Source organism: Pyrgilauda ruficollis, unplaced genomic scaffold (assembly GCF_017590135.1).
Source record: "Pyrgilauda ruficollis isolate IOZ18807 unplaced genomic scaffold, ASM1759013v1 scaffold122, whole genome shotgun sequence".
In the NCBI taxonomy this organism is placed as follows: Eukaryota; Metazoa; Chordata; class Aves; order Passeriformes; family Passeridae; genus Pyrgilauda; species Pyrgilauda ruficollis.
Window position 1 is genome coordinate 80,565 of NW_024510544.1, and position 16,511 is coordinate 97,075.

General features: G+C 57.9%; 1 protein-coding gene across 1 annotated transcript; it reads left to right on the plus strand.

The window, feature by feature from the left end:
- Positions 1 to 23: 23 nt before the first annotated feature.
- SYNGR3 (synaptogyrin 3) lies at positions 24 to 15,477 on the plus strand. The gene is made up of 4 exons (XM_041490334.1): positions 24 to 156; positions 7,608 to 7,848; positions 13,166 to 13,308; positions 15,055 to 15,477. The coding sequence occupies exons 1-4, from the start codon at positions 58 to 60 to the stop codon at positions 15,265 to 15,267; spliced, it is 696 nt and encodes a 231-aa protein (XP_041346268.1). The 5' UTR covers positions 24 to 57; the 3' UTR covers positions 15,268 to 15,477.
- Positions 15,478 to 16,511: the final 1,034 nt, after the last annotated feature.

Here is a 16,511-nt window from a genome sequence, read left to right on the forward strand (position 1 = left end):
GGCCGGCGCGGTGCGCGCGGCGGGGCTCGGCTGGGCGCGGAGCGGGCGCGGGGGAAGATGGAAGGAGCGTCCTTCGGAGCGGGCCGGGCGGGGGGGGCCATCGACCCCGTGGATTTCCTCAAGCAGCCGCAGACCCTGCTCCGGGTCACCACCTGGGTAAGGCGGAACGGCCGCGGGGGCGCGGGGCTGGGCAGCGGCGGTGCGGGGACAGCGCCCGGTGCGGCGGGCAGTGCCCGGGCGATGGGCAGTGCCCGGGTGATGAGCAATGTCGAGGTGATGTGCAGTGTCGAGGTGATGTGCAGTGTCGAGGTGATGTGCAGTGTCGAGACCATGGGCAGCTCAGGTGCATCGTGCCCGCAGCCGGTGCATCGTTCCCGGTGCCGGTGCGGCGGGCGCTGCCCAGCCCCGCGGGCACTGCCGTCTCCCGGGGGGGCTGGCAGGGAGTTTCCTCGGGAACGGGGCCGGGAGCGGCGGCGGGATGCGCGCTGCCCCTCTCCCGTGCGGCGCTGGAGGATGGGGCCGGGAGCGGGAGGCAGAGGACATTTTCCTGCATGCGTGTGTGTGACAGAAAGCCGGGAGCAGCCCTGCCCAGCTCCCCGTGCTGCTGAGAGGATGTCATGTTTGTTGGACGTTTCCCATCGGTGAATTCCCACCGCGGAGCAGGAGCTGCAGTGGGCTCTGCAGGGCTCAGGGAAGCCTTTGGTGGTCCTGTGCCAGGGTGCCCCTGGGGCCGTGGTGCCCCGATGCCCAGGGCTAAGGACAGCCCTTAATTTGCCTCTCCCAGCCTGGCTTTTTGCTGAGATCTGCAGGTGTGCAGCGCCTTGGGAGGTCAGGAATGCCAGCTCCTTCCCAAAAACCCCCTGTGGGAAGGATCTGCCCGGCTCTCGCCTGGCTCCAGTGCTTGGCTGGAGGCTGTGGATGAGCCTGGGGCTTGTCCTCGCCCATGTCACACCCGAGCTGGCTCTGTGTCACCGTGGCAGCGCTCAGCGAGGCAGGGAGCTCACAAAGCTGTGTGAGGAGGTGCGGGCAGCCCCCAGCTGCCCTCCTTCCAGCAGGCACAGCCGCTGGCTCCGAGGGGCTCTCCGGCCCTGGGAGAGGCCCCAGCAGCAGCACATGAGCAATTCCAGCTGCAGTCACATGCTCAGAGTTCAACCACACGCTGCAGTGTGTGCCTGATGGGAGCTGGTGTCCTTCCTTCCCAGGGCTTGGAGAAGGCCCACAGCTCCATTGCTGGGGAAAAACAGGGCCAGGGATGGATCTGGGGCATCCAGATCCATGGATGTGGTGTGGATCTTGCTGTGGATGGGGCATTTTGGGCAGGCTTGAGGCACAGGGCAGCAGTTGTTTCCTAGAAGAAAACTTGGTTTGGATCCTCCTTGAGTGGCCATGGCAAACTGCTGGCAGGAGGGTTTGGGTACAGTGAAATAAATGTGCCCCGCTGCTGGTGAGTTCAGCCCCTCCTAAAATAAATGTGTCACCTTGCACCCAGAGGGCTCCCCAGCCTTGTTGGGTGGAGGGGATTGGACACTGCTGGGAAGGACCAGAGTATGGAATGTAGGTACAAAATAAAAATCCCAGCTTAGGAGATGTTCCTGTATATACCCCCTGCTTCATTCAGTGGTGAAGTCCCTCCTTTCCTGGCTCTGTTTTTCCCAGGGAATCAGTGACAAACGAGTGCTCACAGCCACAGAAATGCATCAGCTCAACTCCAAACAAGTGCAGGGGCCACCAGTGTGGACAAACTGGGATGAGCATGCTGCTGTCCATAAGTGTTTGCTACATTCAGGGTTGGCCAAAGCCCACTGAGCAAAAAGGGAGTTTTTGCTCTTTTCAGTGGGCTGGGGGAGCTCCCTTTGGAGCCCTATTCCCAGGTCTCACACTCCCTGCTAGACCTGTCAGGGTTCATCACCGCTCCAGCCTGGGGGTTCGGAGCCCCAGTTTGGTTGTCTCAGCCCAGTTCCCCGTGTGTTCAACCAGTTCAGCACTTGTGGCTCCTGTCCAGCGTGAGCTGGGGCTGCACTCACAGCGTTCCCCTCCTGCTGCTGTGTCTCGTGCCTGCCTTCCAGGCCAAACCCGTGGCAGCATGGACAGATTGGGTGGGGGAGGCAGCCACGGGCTTTGCTGGGGTCTCTGCTGCCTTCCTTGCTGCTGTCCTGGGTGGGTGGCAGTGCTGTGGCCCGTGGTGACATCCGTGCTGGTGGCCGGGCAGGAGCTGGAACCGATGCCCACCGTGCCACTCCCTGATGGCCAAAGCAAACAGAGCCTTGCCAGGCTTCCCTGCCTGCCAGCCCAGGGGAGACGAGCTGCCTGTGGCAGCACAAACCAGCCAGGGTGGTTGATGAGCTGGCCCTGGGCTGAGGTCAGGTCTGGGGTGGGTTTTTCACGTGGTTTTCCTTCCTGTGCCTCGCTGGGGCCATGGTTGACCTGAGCAGCTGGATCCCACAGCAGACACAGGAGCTTGCTCTGGGGGTGATGGCAGCTGCTCCTGGGGAAAGGAGGAGCTGCCAGGGTGGGCTGGTTTGGGTGGGGGTGATGGAGAAACCCCACAGGGATTTGGGGCCAGCCCCAGGTGCCTGAGGTGAGTGACTCGTGCTGATCTGGCTGGTGGCCACTGCCGGGGCTTCCCACCACCCAGGGAAGGTCCAGTTCCCTTTTTTTGGGATTCTGTGGCTGCCTGGGGGACCTTGTGCTGGCAGACATGTGAGGGGCTGGCAGGTGAATGGTGACCAACACAGAAATCCCCAAATGTCAGTGGTGCCCAAAGGGGATTCTTGGTTCTGCCTCCCCCTGAGAGAGTAATTCTGAGTATCTGAGGGGGAAAAACACCACTCCTGGCTTGAGCTGCGAAACCAAAAGCTGGAAAGAACCATTTAGCAGTTCCTCATTCATCTCTTCCCTCTGTGTCTGATGCAGCTTGTCAGATGAAGATGTGATCGCTCTTGTGGTTTCCTTTTGAGGCATTTTTTGCACAGCCAAACAGAGTCGATATTCACGACGGCTGCCTGCAGAATCATGAGCTCCTTTCCCTGTCCCTGCCCGTGCCAGCCAGACTTTCAAGTGGCCACTCAGCTCCACAGGGCAATTGTTCATTTAACATAGGCTTAGGTTTGGCTTTTAAAAGCAGTTTTGCAAAATATTCTGGTAAACTTTTTCAGCAATTCCTGCGATTTCGTGCAGAGCAGCAGCTGAGTGCTGGGTCCCATCAGTGCACCCTCATCCCCCTGACTGACCCATCCCATCCCATTATCCCATCCCATCCCATCCCATCCCATCCATCCCATCCCATCCCATTATCCCATCCCATTATCCCATTATCCCATCCCATTATCCCATCCCATCCATCTGTGCCTCCCTGGAGCTCAGCAGAAGTGCAGGGAATGGGCTCTGGGTGGCTCCTCAGGGGTTTCACTGACTCCTGAGCACTCAGGGCTCTTGGGGAAGAGCTCCAAGGCTGCTCTGGCACTCCAGGAGCCCCCAGCCGTGCTCAGAGTCATTAGCATGATCTGAGCTGCCTCAGACTTTGCTCCTGACCACTTTTCAGAAGGGTCATCAGATTTCTGCCTTAATTTTCTCTTTCTGCAGGCTATGGATTAAAGGCAAAATTTAAACTTAACATTTTGGTAATGGAATTATAGGGGAGCTTTGCTGCATCTGAGCTTAAAATGGTTCTGAATTGTCATGCTCCTGTCATCTCTGGTTTCAAGCACTGCTGGTGTGCCATGTGCTCAGATTGCAGGACCAGATTAGGAGCCTTGAATGAACGCTGTGTCTCAGGCAGCATCTCTTACCACATCAGAAAAAGTGATTCAGGAAAAATCAGTCATGTGCTCATCAATAGACATCCTCCCAAGCTGATTAGCCTGGTGGACGTGGCCCTAAACCTATTACAGCCAGCATCAGCCCACCTCTGTCTGTGCCAGAAACCACGCCAGGCCTTCCCTTCGTGGTCCTGTGGGAGACCTGGCAGCGGGATGGAGCAGCCACAGATTCTCTGGGCACCTTGCGCCAGAGCTTCCCCACCCTCTGAGCAGAGAGACTGTCCCACTGTCCTGTGCCACTGTCCTGTGCCACTGTCCTGTCCCATTGTCCTGCCACATTTTCCTTTCCCATTGTCCTGTCCCACTGTCCTGTCCTGTTTTTCTGTCCCACTGTATAGGAGCCCCCGAGCTGCCAGCACATCCCCATGGCAGCTTTGGCAGGATGCAAGGATGGAAAATGCAATTTCCCCCCGGGTTGGCTGGGGAGAATCCAGTTTTCTTGCTGTGCCTTGCACCGGTTCAGCCAGGAAAAGCAGAATTTGTTGCTGGTGGTGTTGGGTTGTTCAGCTGGGAAATGGAGTGTCCTGTGAAGGCTCCTGTGCAGATCCTCTGAGCTGCTGCTCAGGGCCACCAAACCTCACTGACAGTGGAAAATCTGACCTTGTGTTTTCCCTTTCAAGTCTCTGATGAGCTGGTCAGGCCTTTGAGCTGCTGTGGTTTGTGAAGGTGATGGGGAAAATGCACTTCTTCTGTGGGAACTTCAAAAAAAACACAGGGGGTTTATTTCCCTGCCCACGTTTATTTCATCTACCCACGTTTTCCTAAAATAAAAGCACTTTTTCATCTATACTTAGAAAGACAACACAAATTTATTCTCACTAAAGTGTTTCACCAGCACCAGTGGGTTTTTTTAAAGAAAAACCATAACATGACAGTCCTGGGGTGAGGGAGGGGTGACCCATGGAAAGGCACGTTTTGACAGGAATATTCCAGGCAGTGCTGGTGTTTTGAGCTCATCTATCAAATGTGTGCCCTTGGAATTTGTTGTTGCTTTGGCCTCCCAAGGAAAAGCTGCGTGTCCTGTGCTTTGTACATTGAAATGTGGTTGTGGGGCTCTCGTGGTTTGAGCCACTTGGGTTGTCTGGCAGAGGGAAGAATGCTCTGCTTTCCAAAATCCTTTGGAGCTGGAAGTTAAGCGATAAAACATCCTTTTTTTTAAAATCAAACCATCGACATTGGCAGCCCCAGGTGTGCAAAGCTGGTGCAGGCACCACACGCCTGTGCTGTGACATCCTGAATTGTATTTATGGGAGCTCTCCCTCCCCAGCAGAGCTCTGGGCTCCAGCAGGCTCCCACGAGCTTGGAGCAGGCTGCTCATCCTGGGAGGACCGAGTGGAACTTCTCCCAGAGGCTGAGTGCAAGTTTGCTGGCCTGCCAGAGAAGTAATCGTGTGGAATCAGAGGTCCTCAATTATTCATGTTTTCCAGAATCACATTACTTCTTCCCAGGGCCTGTTTCATAAATGCTGCTGCTATTTCTGATGGTAAATAACAATTTTGCATTATTTATGAGCAGATTTTTACAACTGCTGGTGTTACAGCTGCTGCCAAAGCTCTGGGAAAACGATTAGTGCTGTTTGTTGTTGTTTCTGCCTTACACACGGCCCCTCCTGTGAGCGTGGGGATGGGGAGGATGAGGATGGGGAGGATGAGGATGGTGATGGGGATGGGGATGGGGAGGATGGTGGGGAAGATAAGGATGGTGATGGGGATGATGGTGATGATGGTGATGATGGTGATGATGATGATGATATGATGATGATGATGATGATTATGACGATGTTGGTGATGATGATGAGGTTGGTGATGATGGTGATGACAGTGATGAGGATACTGATGAGGATGATGGTGATGATGATGACAGTGATGAGGATGATAATGATGGTGATGATGATGATGGTGATGATGAGGATGGTGATGAGGATGATGGTGATGATGATGGTGATAATGATGATGACAGTGATGATAATTGTGATGATGATGACAGTGATGAGGATGATAATGATGGTGATGATGATGATGGTGATGATGATGATGGTGATGATGATGATGGTGATGATGATGATGGTGATGATGATGATGGTGATGATGATGATGGTGATGATGATGATGGTGATGATGATGATGGTGATGATGATGATGGTGATGATGATGATGGTGATGATGATGATGGTGATGATGATGATGGTGATGATGATGATGGTGATGATGATGATGGTGATGATGAGGATGGTGATGAGGATGATCGTGATGATGATGGTGATAATGATGATGATGATGGGGATGATGGTAGTGGGGATGGTGATATTGATGATGAGGATGATGATGATGATGAGGATGATGCTGCTGTCCATCCCAATCTCCCCAAGCACAGCACCAGCAATGAACAGGGTGCCGGTGCCACAGGGTGACTTGGTGGCCCCTGAGCTCGTGGCTGGTGCTCAGGGCTGCCCTGAGCCAGGGGTGGCTGTGGGACAGGGCCCCAGGCCATGGCTGAACCCCCAGAGGAGGAAGAGGAGCAGGTCTGTCCCAGTGTTGTGCTGGAGAGTGGTTGGACCTCGGGGGTGGTTTGCCCACTGTGGTTCTGCTCCATTCCCCTGCTCTGTGACACGGCTTCCCTGGCAGCTGCAGGAGGTGACAGTGGTGACACAGGTGACTGTGAGAGCCACCAGCTGGGCTTCATCCAGTGCTACCTCCGTGTCACCTGTCCCTGACTCGTCGTGCTGTCCCTGCAGGTGCAGGGGGAGCCAGTTGTTCCCTGTTCCCATTCCCAGCAGCTCCCGGGAGAGCTGGAGGAGCCTCTTATCCCTGCCCTGCACGCCTGGCTCCAGCTGTGCCCGGGAGCCAGCAGGGCTGCAGTGCCACTGCCCTCCTGCTCACAGCCCCTGCCCGGGGACCCAGTGCAGGATCCAGGGTGGGATCCCAGGAGGATCCAGGGAGGGATCCAGGGCAGGATCTAGAGCAAGATCCAGGGAGGGATGCAGAGCAGGATCTAGAGCAGGATCCAGGGAGGGATGCAGAGCAGGATCCAGAGTGGGATCTAGGAAGGGATCCAGGGTGGGATCCAGGGAGGGATCCAGAGCAGGTTGTGCTGCTCCTGCCGCCTCCCCTCCTGCCTTTGGGGATAAAGGACTTCCTGGGGCGTGCAGGGGGATGGTGTCACCTGGGGCAGCTGCTGCCATTGGCTCCTTCCCCAGATGTGACAGGGGTGTGACAGGGATGTGACAGGGGTGTGACACCTGCGGTGCCAGCGTGGCCACCTGGGCAGCCCCAGCAACCCCCGTCCTTCTGTCCCTCCTGGCCCCAAGCAGGTCACTGGTAATGCATTCAGGAGCTGCACCTTTCAGCCCCTGCTAAAAAATCACCCTGCTGCTCCCAGGACAGCCAGTGCCCCTGTGCCACCTCCCCACACATGTCCCCTGTCCCCTCCAGCAGCCATCCATCCCTTCCCTGGCTCAGCTGCTCCGTTGTCCCCTGTCCCTGGGGACCCCAGGGGCTTTGTGGGGCCCAGCCTGGCAGCAGAGAGCAGCCCAGCTCTGCAGGGACCTGCCCCGTGTGGGTATTTTCCCCTCTCTGGCATGTCTGGAGAAGCAGGTCCTTACACTGCTCTGCACAGCAGGAGGAGGTTCCAGCTCCAGAGCAGGAACACCCAGGTGCATCTGGAGCCACCAACCACGGGAGAGGCAGGATGTGTGTGACAAACAGCTGCCATGGAGCAGAGGAGGGGATTGCTGGGAAGCAGAGTTCAGTGCCACCAGCAGCGAGCCGTGTTCTCTGCTCGCCCCTGCAGATCTTCTCCATCGTGGTGTTCGGCTCCATCGTCAACGAGTGCTACGTGAACAAGGACAGCCACGACCCCGAGCTGCTCTGCATCTTCAACGAGAATGAGAGTGCCTGCAGCTACGGCATCGCCGTGGGCCTCATCGCCTTCTTCGGCTGCATCTTCTTCTTCGTGGTGGACCTGTACTTCCAGCAGATCAGCAGCGTCAAGGACCGCAAACGGGCCGTGCTGCTGGACCTGGGCTTCTCAGGTACCCTGCTCTGCTTGGCTCTGCTCTGCTTGACTCTACCCTGCCCTGCTCTGCCCTGCCCTGCTCTCTCTGGCTTGCTGTGCCCTGCCCTGCTCTGCTTGGCCCTTCCCTTCCCTTCCCTTCCCTTCCCTTCCCTTCCCTTCCCTTCCCTTCCTCCCTGGGCTCATTGCTGGGCTCTGCTCCTCCTCTCTGGAGCCTTCCCCGCTCCTCCGGTGGCCTGACACCTCTCGTGTGCCTTGGCTGGGGACACTGGGGTGGCAGGGCAGTTGTGCCATGCAGCCATGGCTCAGGGGCACCGAGGGAGGCTGGGGACAGTGGGGTGTCCTCTCTCTGCAGCTGGAGGTGTTCACTGAGGCTCGGTGGTCCCATCTCAGAGCCCCCCCGGGGTTTTACCTGCCCACACCGCCTGCTCTGGCTCACAGAAAGCAAAGGTGGTTCCAGCAGCTGCCTCGGCTCTGGCTTCACTTCGTGCAGGGGTTTGGGGCACAGCAGGAGCAGCTCTGTGCAGCTGGCACTGCCCTGGGAGCTGCTGTGCCCTGGAGCTGAGCTCATCCCTGCGGGCAGAGCAGGCAGGGTGCTCCGGGCTGGGGGGAACGAGCTCTGCCCTGCCCTGGCAGCTGCTGCCCCGCACTCCCAGGCTCTGTTCACAGCCTGATTTACCAGCACGAGCCTTGCTGGTGGCTCTCTGTCCCACATGAAGGCATCCATCATCCCCTCCCTGCCTTGCCTGTTCTCCAGGCTGTTCTCTCCTCGCTGCAAAGCTCATTTCCATGGTGCTGGAGCATCCGGCCCTTGTTAGATAAAATTTACAGCCCCTTCCGTGGGGCTTGGTGCCTGAAATCCTTGGATTCCAGCGGGAGGAGGACACCACATCCACCCTGTGGCTGCTGCTGCGTGTCACGGAGCCAGGCTGGGCTCCTCCTGCCCTCCTGGCAGCCTCTGCTCCCTGCCAGCCACAGGAGAGCTGGCACTGCTCCCAAATCCTGCCTCCTTTCTCCTTTGTCGCCGTGGTGGATCCTCTGAGAGGAGAAATGACAGAACCATGGGGTCCTGGAATGGTTTTTTGGAGGGAACATTGAAGCCCATTCAGTTCCACCTTCCACTAGACCAGGATGCTCAGACCCAGTTAAACTCTTCCAGGGATCCAGGGGCAGCTCCAGCTCCTCTGGCACCCTGTTCCACCCTCACGGGGAAGAACTTGCTGAAATTATCTGGGTGCTGACCCTGGGGCACAGCTGGGGCTTCATTTAAGCAGCATTTACAGCCCTCTCTTCCAGCTGCTCCTGCGGCTGCTCCCACGGACAGGTGAGACCAGCTGTGATCAGGGAGGTGACACATCCTCCCGGGGGCTGCCACTCCGTTGTCTGCAGCCCCCAAACGATCCTGATCTCCCGCGGCGTTCCCGGCTCTCCTTCCCCAGTGCTGCAGGAGCTGCTGCTGCAGCCGGCGCTGGGGCTGGCACATGCAGCCTCACCCATCAGTGCCAGCTCAGCCCTCCGGGGCGTTTTAAACTCCTGCCACCCCTGCAAGCATCACCCCGCAGCTGGCTGCTCTTCTGGGGGTGCTGCCCTGCCCGACCCCTTCTCCTGCGCTGGCAGTGCCACCCGCCGTGCCCGTGGCACTGGGGCAACGCTGCTGCTGCCCCGAGCTGCTCTGGAGGGGAGAGGCTTCTCCCTGCAGCACAGAGATCCTCTGGAGAGGAAAGGCTTCTCCCTGCAGCACAGAGATCCTGAGGGCAGCAGAGGCTGCCCAGAGCTGCTCTGGAAGAGAAAGGTTTCTCTCTGGGGCACAGAGCTCCTGTAGGCAGCAGAGGCTGCCCAGAGCTGCCCAGAGCTGTCCAGGTTTCTCCCTGGGGCACAGCACTCCTGGAGGCAGCAGAAGCTGCCCAGGTTTCTCTCTGCAGCACAGCACTCCTGGAGGCAGCTGTGGTGCCCAGAGCTGCCCAGAGCTGCCCAGGTTTCTCCCTGGAGCACAGAGATCCTGAGGACAGCAGAGGCTGCCCAGAGCTGCCCAGGTTTCTCCCTGGAGCACAGAGATCCTGAGGGCAGCAGAGGCTGCCCAGAGCTGCTCTGGAAGAGAAAGGTTTCTCTCTGGGGCACAGAGCTCCTGTAGGCAGCAGAGGCTGCCCAGAGCTGCCCAGAGCTGTCCAGGTTTCTCCCTGGGGCACAGCACTCCTGGAGGCAGCAGAAGCTGCCCAGGTTTCTCTCTGCAGCACAGCACTCCTGGAGGCAGCTGTGGTGCCCAGAGCTGCCCAGAGCTGCCCAGGTTTCTCCCTGGGGCACAGCACTCCTGGAGGCAGCAGAAGCTGCCCAGGTTTCTCTCTGCAGCACAGCACTCCTGGAGGCAGCTGTGGTGCCCAGAGCTGCCCAGAGCTGCCCAGGTTTCTCCCTGGGGCACAGCACTCCCAGGGCAGCCGTGCTGCCCGGCGTTCCCTGGTGCTGCAGGTGCTGCTGGCTGCAGGATGGGGAAGGTCGCTGCTGCAGAGCGCTTTGGCAGCTGCAGTACCCAGCGCAGCCGTGCTGCCTCCGGGCTCTGCGTGATGTCATTTTAACTCCTGGCAGCCCGCGGTGCCAGCGGGGCTGGGGTGGCACTGGGGACAGAGTGGGCAGGGGGTCGGTGGCAGTGTCTGCCGGGGAGGATGAGCTGTGCTGGCTCCAGTGTCACACGCAGGAACAACTTCCCCTCCACAAACCAGTGCCAGTTCCTTGTGCCAGCCCCGTGTCCCCAGCCCTGTGTCCCTGAGCCTAACCAGTGCCAGCCCTGTGTCCCTTGTGCCAGCCCCGTGTCCCCAGCCTTGTCCCTGAGCCTAACCAGTGCCATCCCTATGTCCCTTGTGGCATCCCTGTGTCCCTTGTGCCAGTCCCATGTCCCCAGCCTTGTCCCTGAGCCTAACCAGTTCCAGCCTTGTGTCCCTTGTGCCAGCCCCATGTCCCTTGTGCCATCCCTGTGTCCCTTGTGCCAGCCCCGTGTCCCCATCCCTGTGTCCCTTGTGCCAGTCCCATGTCCCCAGCCTTGTCCCTGAGCCTAACCAGTTCCAGCCTTGTGTTCCTTGTGCCATCCCTGTGTCCCTTGTGCCAGCCCCATGTCCTTTGTGCCATCCCTGTGTCCCTTGTGCCATTGTGCCAGCCCCGTGTCCCCAGCCCCATGTCCCTTGTGCCAGCCCTGTGTCCCCAGCCCTGTGTCCCTTGTGCCATCCCTGTGTCCCTTGTGCCAGCCCCGTGTCCCCAGCCTTGTCCCTGCACCATCCTGCTGCTCCCACAGTGTGAATTAACCTTTGGGAGCTGCTCTTGTTTCACCTCTGGGTTTTTAGCTTCCAAAGTCCCCCAGTGTGACTCTGAGCAATGGCTCGGGTCCAGACGTGGGCGTTGGAGCTGCTTCCCATTCCAGGGAAGAGCTGCTGGGAAAGCCCCCTGGCAAAGCAGGGAGCAGAAAATGTCCCTGAGTTAAAGGGTGACCTTTGAGGAGTAAATCCCAGTAAATCTCTGCCCTTTAATGCTGGCAACAAGTCGCTGTCCTGAAGGGAAGTGAAAATGCTTATGCAGAGATCTGGGTGGGTTTGGTGACAGGATTGGCTGTGTTTGGTGAAGTGTGTGTCATTTGGAAAGGGAAACCTGGCTGATCCTTCCTGAGAAGGAAGGATTCCTTCCACGGCCAGGCCTGCTGCTTGGGAATTCCCAGGCCCAGCCGTGCAGGAGGAGACAAGGAATGTGTCTTAAACTGCAATCAGGAGCAAATTCTGAATTAAAGACAGGAGAAAATTCTGAAATAAAGTCCTTGAGCCCTGCACCTCCAGCACTCGGTGTGGATGCTCCATTTTATATCCTGTTTAGGAAAAACTGGCAAGATAAATGGGGATGAAAGGGAATAAAGGGAGGTTGTGCTGTCCCTGCAGTCAGACAGGGACTGGCAGCCTGTCCTGATGTGCTGATGGTCCTTGCTCAGCATTCCCAACATCCACGTGTGCACGGACACCCGGAATCCCAGGCATCAGGAGTGATGGAGACCCTGAAAGCAGCACCATGGGAGGGCCCAGGTGGTGCAGCTCCTCTTCCCAGAGCTGGAAAACACCCCTGCTGCTGGCCCTGTGTGCTCCTGGCTTTTCCTTGGCTGTGCCCTGAGCTGCTTGGCACTGGGCAGTGCTGGTGGCTGGGGATGGAATTAGAGCAGCTGCAGCCCTATCTTGCTCAGCCAGCTTTGCTTCCAGGCAGGAATAATCAAATAATCACCAGAGTGTTTGTGCTCAGCTCCACAGGCCCGGGGGGATTCTCTGCAGGGATGAGCAGAGCTCTCACGTGTCATGGAGTCACGGAATTACAGAATGGTTTGGGTTGGGAGGGGCATTAAAATCCATCCCATCCCACCCCTGCCATGCCAGGGACACCTCCCACTGTCCCAGCCTGGCCTGGCACCCTCCCAGGGATCCAGGGGCAGCCCCAGCTGCTCTGAGCCTCCCCACACTCACAGGGAAGAATTTCTCCTCCATGTCCAATATAAATCCACCCTCCTTCAGCCTGAGGCATTTCCCCTTGTCCTGTTGCTCAGTGCCCTTGTGAAAAGCCCCTCTCCACCAGGTCCAGGGAGGATGTGCTGCCCCTGGGGCTCGTTGAGGTCAGGCTGAGGTGTGGCTGAACTGAACTTCAGGCAGGGAACACGCTGAGATGTCCCCACAGCTTCCCTCCATCTCTGGTTTTGTGTTCAAAAAGCTCCTTTTGGGCCAGGCTCCCAAAATTCCTGTTCCTGTTGGAAGCCTTGGTGGATTGTGCAGCAGGAAGGGAGAGGTGCTGGGCAGGGGCAGCACTGACCAGCTCTGTTCCTTTGGCAATTTTGAATGAATTTGAGACGGGACCTCCGAGTTGTTTTAGATTATTTTATTTATTTTTATCTTCTGCGTAGACAGGAAGGGTGAGTTCAGCTCACATCTTCAGTGCATGGCTCAGAAGGTCACAAGACCTCTAGTTACAAGACCTTCTAAGGATTTATTAACCAATAAAATACTACCAACAAGGATATTTGTGCTTTTGACACAATCCTTAAATATTTTGTTTTATAGACTCACGCTACAGCGTCAGCTTTCTTAGCCAATCAAGTTATGACACACAGACTTACAGTACCACACTTTAAAACCCTAAACTTTCTTCTACTTAGCTTAACATGTCTCTGCTTTGAGCCATAAATCCACATTCTCACTTCCATCTCCTAAGAGTGGGAGCCTTTTCCAACATCTCGAGATCAAATCTTGGGTTTAATGCTAAGCTTTGGCTTACAGCCCCAGAGTTCTGAGGGCTCCCTGCACTTCAGATTCCGTATTCCCCTGCAGGTTTCCTGGCCTTCCTGTGGTTTGTGGCCTTCTGCTTCCTGGCAAACCAGTGGCAGAGGACGACGCTGACCCGGGGCTTCTCGCAGGGCGCCGACGCGGCGCGGGCAGCCATCACCTTCTCCTTCTTCTCCATCATCATCTGGGTGAGGCAGCCCGGAACGAAACCTGCCCCGAGCTGCTGGGCAGGCTGGCTTGGCAGAAGGGAATGCTGCTGGGTGGCGAGGAGCTGGTGGTTTCTCAGCAGGGAAGCCTCAGCTCAGTCTCCTCTGCCTGGGGAGTTCCAGGCTTCCCTTTCTCCCGAGGCTGGGAGGGTTTGTTCCCGTTGAAAACGTGCCACGAGCTGCCCTGGTTTCAGATCCTCCTTGGAGGCAGAGAGTCCCCAGGAGCAGATCCCTGCGCTGAGCAGCTTCATGGGGTGCTGGGGGACTTGGGGAGCTCTCCCCAAGCTCTCAGGCTCACCAGCTGCTCCTGGGACACGCCAGACTGGCCCCTCTGCTGTCCACCTGGAGAAGGGGCTTAGAAACCCCCCTTGATCCCATTTCTGGCTCCACCTGGGCACAGGGACTGCAGCCAGGGCTGTGTGAAGCCCTGGGGCTCTCCTGGACCCCGGGTGGGCTGGGGGCTGTGCCACCCGGGGGTTCCCACCCCAGAGCTGTGTGTGGAGAGGCAGGGGTGGCTCTGGGTGACCTCCAGCTTCCCCTGGGCACAGAGCCCCGGGATGTGCCCCAATTCCATATTGCCTCCAGAGAACTGGGGCAAGAGGCAGTGCCAGGCTTTCCAGCAGCGTTCCAGCCTCGCTCCAGTTCTCCCCCAGTTTAACTGCTCCCTGCTTTGTGATTATCCCCATAAATCTCCTTTAATCCCAGCTCTTCCCCATCCCTGCCACGGGGCAGGGCAGTGGGGGGGATGTTCCCCATCCCATCAGCAGCTGCTGCCAGCCCGGGAGGGCCGTGGGGACACTGCTGTCACCCTGTCCCATCCCAAAGGATGGCCGCGGTGGTTGGGAAGCCATTCCTGGCCTCTACAGGCGTTTTTTAGCCTCCTCAGAACGTCATTTACAAACTAATTGAATTGTTAATGAAGCCTCCTGGAAGGAGAGCAAGAGGAGCCCACATTTCCCACGTTTGCAGCCTCAATTCCAGCAACCTGCAAGGGGGTGAAGGAGTCTCGGCAGAACTGACCTATTTTCCTGGGCTGCCTCTCGGCAGCTCCCCCTCCCCACAGCAGATGTGTTTATTTGGGCCAGCAGTGCCAGATGTGCACGGCCAGGGCCCCCCAACCCAGGCAGAGCTCTGAGGGTCACCCTGCCCCTCAGAAATGGCCTCTGCAGTGTTCCAGTGGGGTTTGGGGCTGGCTTGGGTACAGCCTGTGGGGTGCTGCATGGGCTCGGTGCTTTGCAGGGAATGGGGGATGTGGGGTGCGGGGGAATGTGGGGTCCTGGGGGGATTCAGGGTCCTGGGGGTTTGGGGGATCCTTGGAGGACACGGGGTCCTGCTGGGATTTGAGGTCCTGGGGGTTTGGGGGACCCTGGGAGGACATGGGGTAATGGGGGAATGTGTGAAGCTGGTGAGACACAAGAAGCTGGGGGGACATGGGGTCCTGAGGGTTTGGGGGGTCCTTGGAGGACACGGGGTCCTGGCGGGATTCGAGGTCCTGGGGCTTTGGGGGGTCCTTGGAGGACATGGGGAATGTGTGATGCTGGTGAGACACAGGATGCTGGAGGGACACGGAGTCCTGGGGGATTGGGGGACCCTGGGAGGACACGGAGTCCTGGGGTAATGTGTGATGCTGGGGGAACACGGGGTCCTGGGGGGATTGGGGGGTCCGGGGGGCTCCGGGGAGCCGTGGGGTCGCAGCCCTGCCCGGTGTGACGCTGTCGCTGTCCGCAGGTGGTGCTGGCGCTGCGGGCGCTGCAGCGGTACCGCCTGGGCACGGACATGTCCCTGTTCGCCACCGAGCAGTTCGGCACCGACCCCAGCGCCTCCTACCCCGGCTACCCCGGCGGCAGCAGCGGCGTGGAGAGCACGGAGACCTACCAGAGCCCCCCGTTCACCGAGACCTTAGAGCCCAACCCCAAAGGTTACCAAGTGCCAGCGTACTGAGGGGCTGCGGCGGTGCCACCCCCGCCCGGTCCCCGATGTCTCCAGCCCCGTTTCCTTGCCGTGGCCAGTCAGTGCCGGGTCCCTTTATTAGCTCGTTGTGCAGTGAATTCTGTACAGTGGTATTGGTTCTTGTCTTACCTGTCCCAGGGTTTCTAAAAGCAGTGTTCCCTCTAAGCCAGCAGGAAGGAAGGTTGGTAGCGCATCACCTACAGGTGGGGAGGAAGAGGAGGAGGAGGAGGAGGGTTGTGCAGTGAATTCTGTACAGTGGTATTGGTTCTTGTCTTACCTGTCCCAGGGTTTCTAAAAGCAGTGTTCCCTCTAAGCCAGCAGGAAGGAAGGTTGGTAGCGCATCACCTACAGGTGGGGAGGAAGAGGAGGAGGAGGAGGAGGAGGAGGAGATGGCCCCTCCGAGCTCTGCTGGGAAAGCCCAGGACACCTTTTCCTCCTAGCAAACAGCAGCTGAGGAGTTCTTATCTCGTTCTTCCAGAGCTAACACAGAATCCATCGAGGGTGGGTGGGCAGTGGGGGGAGCTGGCCCTGGCTGCTCCCACTGTGGAGCTTCCAGGCAGGCTCCAAGGAAAGTGCCAAATTCACAGGGAAATCAGTGGGGTCTGTGTTGTTTTCCTTTGTATATACTTGCTGTACAAAACAAATATCCAAACAGGTGTTTCCAAACTTGGTTTAGAGGCTCAGGGGGCACAGCAGGCCGGGGTTGGGGTCAGTATCCAGAGTGCCTCTACGCTTCAGCAGGTTCTGGTTGAGGATTTAAAAAGTTGCTGTTTGAAATGGAAACCAGCAGGAGCTGGTTGCTGACTGGGATCAGTGGGGATGTGTCACTTTGTGGTTCTGTTTCCTCGTGGGGATTGGGAAATGTGTAAATTCCTAAGGAATTCTTGGTTGGCAGCGCTGACACGTCCTCACCCTGGAGAGGTGAGGACCGAGGTGAGGGGCTCGGACTCCACATCCAAGGCCATTAGGAGCAATACTGGACTTGTATTTTTATTCTGGGAGCAGCCACCATCTGTCAGCTGCAGCAGAACGCCGGGTGGGGACACGTGTGTCACCCTGCAGCCTCCAGAAACGCGGGATTCAGGCAGGGAGCTGGAAAGGTTCACAGGCCATTGGAGTGTAGGGAGGTGGTGTGGGAAGAGTCAGTGAAAAGCATCCGGGAAGGAGGCTCAGGTTGGGGTTCAGCTGCACAGAACAAAGGAAAGGACAGAATGTGTAAAACCCAGCAGCAGGAC